The sequence below is a fragment of the Poecilia reticulata genome, linkage group LG14 (assembly GCF_000633615.1).
Source record: "Poecilia reticulata strain Guanapo linkage group LG14, Guppy_female_1.0+MT, whole genome shotgun sequence".
Lineage (NCBI taxonomy): Eukaryota > Metazoa > Chordata > Actinopteri > Cyprinodontiformes > Poeciliidae > Poecilia > Poecilia reticulata.
In genome coordinates, this window is record NC_024344.1 from 1,538,198 (window position 1) to 1,544,773 (window position 6,576).

General features: G+C 37.2%; 1 protein-coding gene across 6 annotated transcripts in view; it reads left to right on the forward strand.

Moving 5' to 3' along the window:
* Positions 1 to 6: 6 nt before the first annotated feature.
* Positions 7 to 6,576, forward strand: part of gabrg2 (gamma-aminobutyric acid type A receptor subunit gamma2) — a 44,103-nt gene continuing 37,533 nt past the window's right edge. For all 6 annotated transcript variants that reach the window (XM_008426916.2, XM_008426917.2, XM_008426918.2 and 3 more), the window contains exon 1: positions 7 to 515. In XM_008426916.2, coding sequence (XP_008425138.1) covers positions 394 to 515 — 122 coding nt within the window. In that variant the 5' untranslated portion in view covers positions 7 to 393. The remainder of the gene's footprint in view (positions 516 to 6,576) is intronic.

The window sequence follows — 6,576 nt, forward strand, 5'->3', positions numbered from 1 at the left end:
CGCGCATGTGTTGATCTGTGCTGCAGCAACGTGCATCAGTTCCTTTCTGACCCCGGCGTTAATCTGCATTCATTCTGAGGTTCCAAGCTTTTCTCCGGTGCTCGCTGAGTGTTTTATCACTCGAGGCTTCGTCCTCTGTGGCAGGTCCGTAGGCCCCTTCTACGCTGTCGTGCGGGACACAGACACGCAAAAAAAAAAAAAAAACAGGCGAGCTGCACCGAGTCCAGTTTGCCGACTCGCATCGATTTAGTTCTGCCTGCTCGCACTTCGAGTCACGTCGTTTCGTCCGTCTTGGGTTTAAAATCGCAGAGCCGCTACTGTCAGCGTACGTAATGCATCGCCAAGAGGAAACACAGTAAATAGACGGAGACGTCCATCTGCAGAAAAGAGGAAATGAAGATGGTGATGACGGCTTCACCGAAGGCAACCTCTAGATGCTCCACAGCAATGGCGAAGCCTCCCCTCCCACTGAAGCGGTTACTCTGGGTGTTTATTGTCTTTAGTCTGTCTCAAAGGTAAGCTATTAAAATGCACATTTCCCTTCAAATCGTGAATCTATGTCGGCTCTGTGGATCTGCATATTTCTTCTAACTGCACATAGCAATGCATGTCTCCTCCCATTTAATACCGCCCTGCTATTTACGGATTTCTTAGCGATGAAAATCTTGATAGGGAATAAACCCGGTGGGTATTTTAATGTTTACTTGTGGCTTGAAACTAAACGAGCTTTAATAACCTCATCAATACATCGATTGAATTATTTCTATTTACTGAAAACAACGTGAGAAACATCCGCATAGTGATACTGAGTGTAAGATTTGCTGCTGTTTAATCTTATGGTGAGACGTCTCCTGCAGATTCTCTCTCAGTATGTCTCCGGTTAGAAATAGCACAGTGTCAGGCTAAGTTGGGGGAAGCTAAAGCTACATAAGCTCTCTTCAAGGATCAGGTTTATTTCAGGAGTCAAAGCTTCCTTTATAAACTCATGTGTCAGATAAGCCTCAGGTGAAATATTGGACAACTGTCAGCTTAATTTAAGAGCTTGGGCATTATTGAGAGCTTTTGTATTTTTTATAAAGAAAAAAAAAATTCAAAATGGCAGACAACCACACAGAGAACATAAGAGAAAGGCACAGACACTAAGAGTGATCCTCAACATTTTTAGTGTCAATTTTAGCTGTATTTCAAGTGTGGGTGATTTTTCTTTTTATAAAATAAAAGCTGTGTGCCAGTTAGTTCATTCCCATGTGCAGAGATGGAAAAAAAACAGCTGATATTTTTCTCCTCCCATCATTTCCTCTTGTGCTGCTTGAAGAGTGAAAAATGGAGGCAGATAAATCAGTCTCCATCACGTTAATGGCAACCTCAGGGCTCCTTGTCCAACCCTTCCTTTGTCAGGCCTGTTTATTTCTAATTGTGTGCGTAATTAGTGTTCATAATGCGTCAGGGTAAACACCACACTCTTCCATTTACATCTGAGGTTTTGTATGAAATTTAGACATTGTGCAAGAGTTCAAACACCAATAGTTAAAGCAAATCACAGCAGAGGTTTTTCCAGATTACCTAAAATATTCATATAAAGATATTTTTTACATAAAAGTCACACATTATATCAAATATATTTCATTTTGACAACGAAGGCCCTGCAGATGATTTAATTAGCAATTGTGTTTGTTTCCTACCTTATTTTTCATAAAGTTAATTATGATTCATGTAGGACAGCTCTTATATAAGGCATTTCCCAAGGTCTGTGCATGCTTTCAGTGTGATCTATGCCACTTTGTGACTCACCAACATCTGCTATGTGCATTGATGTCAGACTGCATTATGATACATGGACCTCAGTGCAGGTCCAGATATAGATCAAAGCTGCGACGTGATCCTGGTTCAAAGAAAACCAACAAACAACATGCAGGAGATGTGTTTGGACATTGTTTCATTTATCAGCAACTGATTATGAGATGTGGGTCATGAAAACATTGATGTCATGGGAACGCAGCCTTGAAGAAGTCATGTGACTGAATTTTTATTTTCCTGTGTGATGCTTCAACTCATTCTTAGTTGGAAGAAGAAAATTGTGACGTAGTGAACATAGCTACATAGTTGATGTAGAGAAATAGAGTGATTGCATCATCAGGAGCTTTTTCACACAGACAATTGTTTGCAGTTCATATGTTCAGTTCCTTCTGTTGTTACAGATGTGCAAAAACAGAATGGCATAATAGTTTTACTTAATAAGGAGAAGTGTAATTTGAGTATGTTTATTCACTGTGAAAAAAATCTCTGACTAGCCATTTATACATTTTTTACGTTTTTCGCACTTAAAACATATTTTTACGTTCATAAAGATGAACTTCAAATGATTGTGACAGACTTTCAAAATCCTGACCAAATTGTTATAATGTACTGCAGGGCCTGACTGCTGGTTATCTTACTAAATACATTTTTATAGAGCTATTTTGCATTTGTTCTCTATCTTGTTGTCTGTGAACGTTTATGTTTCTCTGGAAATTCATCAGTGCATGCCTAGCTGTTGTTGTTACAGCTGCAGTACGTCGTCATTTTAATTTATTTTTCATTATTGAACAAGAGGCAGCATAGTTATCTAAGCTAAAGACATAAATATAGAGATGAGCAGAATTAGTGTTTGTTTGGTTTAAGTTTGCTTTAGCTTTTACCTGCAAATATTGATTTTAGATGTGTGAATGTTGCCTCCGTGTTGCCGTTGAGCAACATGGAGGCAACCTGCCTGCTTTTCCACTGACTGTCAGTAGAAAAGTCAGATTTGCGTCGGGTCGCCCTACAAGGCAGCTCAGGCTTGGTAAACTGTATTATGTAGCCATGTTGTCTGAAGTAAAATGGAGGACAGGTGTGGGAGAGATTAATCTAAAGTCACACATATTTAACCACTGATGCAGAAAAGTAGATGTAAAATTTGTTTGATTTGGTTTTTAAAAAAATATGGTAACTCTAAAAACAATATGTGATATAGAGCAGAGTTACAAAGTTACACACTCTGGCCATTTAAGTAGGCACACCTTTTTATCACTGGGAACTAACTAATCAGACATTGAACAAGTCGTTAAGCACGTTTCCTGGACATTTTTGGTCCATTTGATCAGTATAGCATTGTACGGTTGTTGGCTGCACGTCATTGATCCACGTGTCTTGTTGAACTGCATCTCAAAAGTCTCTTTGTGAGTGGGATCTTCTGTCTGTAGAGGCCATTGGAGTACAGTGAACTCATTGCTGTGATCAAGAAACCAATCTGAGATTATTTGAGCTTTGTAATAAGATCCAGTAATATGTTGAAAATAGCTTATAGAAGACTGATACACTGTGGTTTTAAAGGGATTTACATCATCAGTTTGGATACCCAGGTAGATTGCAGCATTTAAACACCATTCAGTCGCTACTAAGTGGCCTGAAGTGTGTCAAGAAAATGTCTCCCATAACTTTACACCACCAGAAGCAGCCCATACTATGGAAACCAGACAGGAAAGAGATATGTTTTCATGGTATTTACTCCAGATTCTGATCCCACCATGAATGTGCCAGTCCAAATCAAGACTCCTAGAACCATGCCTACCTATACCAGTTTGTTATTGTCCAAGTTTGATGAATTTGTGACAACCATAACTTAATCTTCTTGCTCTTAACCCACGGGAGTGACACTAAGTGAAGTTTTCTGCTGTGTTCATCAGGGATATTTTTTATACCTGGGTTGTAATAAGTAGTTATTTGAGCCACTTTCACCAAACGACTGCCACTCACTGGATTTCTTTTATTCCTCTTCTTTAGGTTATTATTTGTAAACTTGCGTGATGGTTCAACATGAACGTTTCTAAAATTATCAGGAAAACCCATACCTCACCCAGAGAAGTGTAGTGTTAGCTACAAGCTAGCATTCAAGATATCGTAAAGCTCTTTGTTTTGTGATTCTAATGCATGGATTGATCACTGGTGTGTCTTTATTACCAAGTCTAAATACCAAAATGCAGTGTGTTGCTACAATTTGATTCTCTAATATACTATTTGTTTTGTCTTTCCTTCTAAGTGTGGTTAAACTTGTTAAAAGAAAGTTTAGCAGTAGAACAAACCTGGTTTGTTATATTGTTCCTGAAAAAGTGAAGCCTGAACTGCTGAATGCTTTGCTTTTTTTGTTACATTTAGTTTCTTTATATTAAAATAATATAGACAACCGGAATGTGAAGTGGTCGTCATAGAGCTGTTTGTTGCCATGATCCAACTACATTGTTCTCATTTTTATCTCTGCAAACGAAGTCACTGGCTTACATATTCATATTTATAAACACAAATACACACATGTAGCTCAAACTTGCGTTCTTATAGCTCAGTGCTCTGTTTCTCTCTGTGTAACTTCAGGTATCAGATTAGTAGGCAGAGCCTCATTTCTGTCTCCAGTGGAGAACACATGGCTTGTCCTTTGATCCGGTTATGTTGGGAATATTTCCATAGAGAGATGCCATTCAACATGAATATTAAAAAATCCAGCTACTTTGAAAAACTGCAGATATTTCTTCCCTCTTACTTCCCTGTCTGTCTCCTCTGTCTGCCTGTTTATGCTCAGCTAAATAAGCGTGTTTATTTTCCTCAGATGCAGAGTTAACCGTGGTTTATTGTTGCTCAGTGGTCAGATTCTTAGTGTGCTTAAATCTTTTGTGCAACAGATAATACGCTGTCTTTATTTTGGAATTCATTTGAAATATTTGCTCTGTGGAAATTCCCAACAACAGAGATGAGAGAGTCTGGGTGTTTTTTCTTGTCGTTGGCTATCAGGTCAGTGAGATGATTCTCAGCGTCTGATATGCAGCATTGTGGTGAGATATAAACACCAACCAGAGCAAAGGAGGAAAGATCCCCCTGTAAAAAGTCTTAAGGAAACCCAAAGATGGACAACAAAAAATTGGTGCCCTTCCTTTTATCTGAAAAATTCTTTATCTTCCTGTTTGCAACACCTGGGAAATCAATAATTCAGAGAGAAAAATGTGAATGCTACCATCAGTCCTGAGTCTTACGAATACTAAAGCATCATGTACAGTACATGTGTTGGGTTGCTTCTTATCTAAAAGAGTGTGACGCTCACTGTTCTTCCTGAGAACACTGCCATGAATAAGGAGTTATCAGAGAAAATTCTTCCAACACGCTGGGCACACAGTGTTGTATTTTGGTGATTTGTGTATTGATGAGCCACTCTTTCACAACGTAGAAGAATATAGATCAAAATAATGATATTTAGTTACTTGAGTCAGGAGCGTTTAGAGATCTTAACCCTGTAAAGGAAATGTTATCTATTCTTAACAACAGGTTAATGAACAAAAGCAATGTAATTAACTTAATGCCATAGCAGTACATGGATTATCTAGCATGGGGTAAGAAATTACTAAATATATGAAGAAGATTCAACATTTTAAAATACATTTTTCACATATATATGCTTATTTGCTTATAAGAGCATTTGAACCTTTTTTTTAAATCTCTTCAATATTTTTTTACATACTATGGAGACATGTAAAAATATCTAAAAATATTAGAGCTGCAAAACAGAACATTTTTGTCCTTGCCAAAAGTTTTGGCTGCAAATTAAAATCTGCTCTGGGAGTTGTTGTGGGAGGTAGAAAAGTTGTATTAATTTATTTATTTATTAAAGTTTAAGTTTATCTTTTTGCTAAGACTTATTGACGACTCATTAATGATATGATATCAGGTTACATCGTTATGACCTAACGACCTAATGATAGGTCAGGTTTGACCACCTATTTTCAGGTGGTTTGACCTGAAGATAGAAATTTACTTACCACTCTCTGAGTAAAGTCAACTAGAAGTTTGTTTGTTTGTTAACTCAGAAACTAAAGTGCATTAAGTTGATTTAACAAGAGACAAGCTGGCTAAACATTTTCTTCTAAATTTAGATGTAAAACCTGCAAGATTTCTTTGACTTAAAGAAAGAGTAGAAGAAGACACAACTTTCATTTGCATTTAGCCTCTTTTTCTTTTTAATACAGCACATTATTGTGTAATGGCAAATAAAAAGTTGACATGTTGATGTTATTTTTTTATAATTTTTTTTGACAGTTGTCCTTCCGTATAAAATCACAACCTGGTCTTAGAGGTGTAAAACGGGGGTTAGATAAGCTGATCAGATAGCTTGGTGCTATTTAAAGTCAGGCCAAAAAAGAAGCTCTAAAAATGCCTCTGTCCCTCGAGATGCTAAAGTATGTCATAGTTTAGTGGATGATTTTGACCATCTGCTTGGAAGAAAATATATTCTCCATCAGGTCACTTCCATGCTAAGGTAATGGCTACTTATATGTGATGAATTTGTTGAGGTTGTGACCCAATGTTAACATTTAATCAGTCTTCCATAAAAGGTGTTTTGTTACTTTTCACTTTGGGAACAAATGTTACAACTTTTCACTAAATTTAGTGAGTCTTTTTCAGAAACATAACTAAAAACATCCAATCATTAAGCATATGCCCAAACTGAGCTGTTTTTTTTATTACTTGCACTTTAACCATCAGTCTTTCAAACCGATTTAATGTACTACATATATA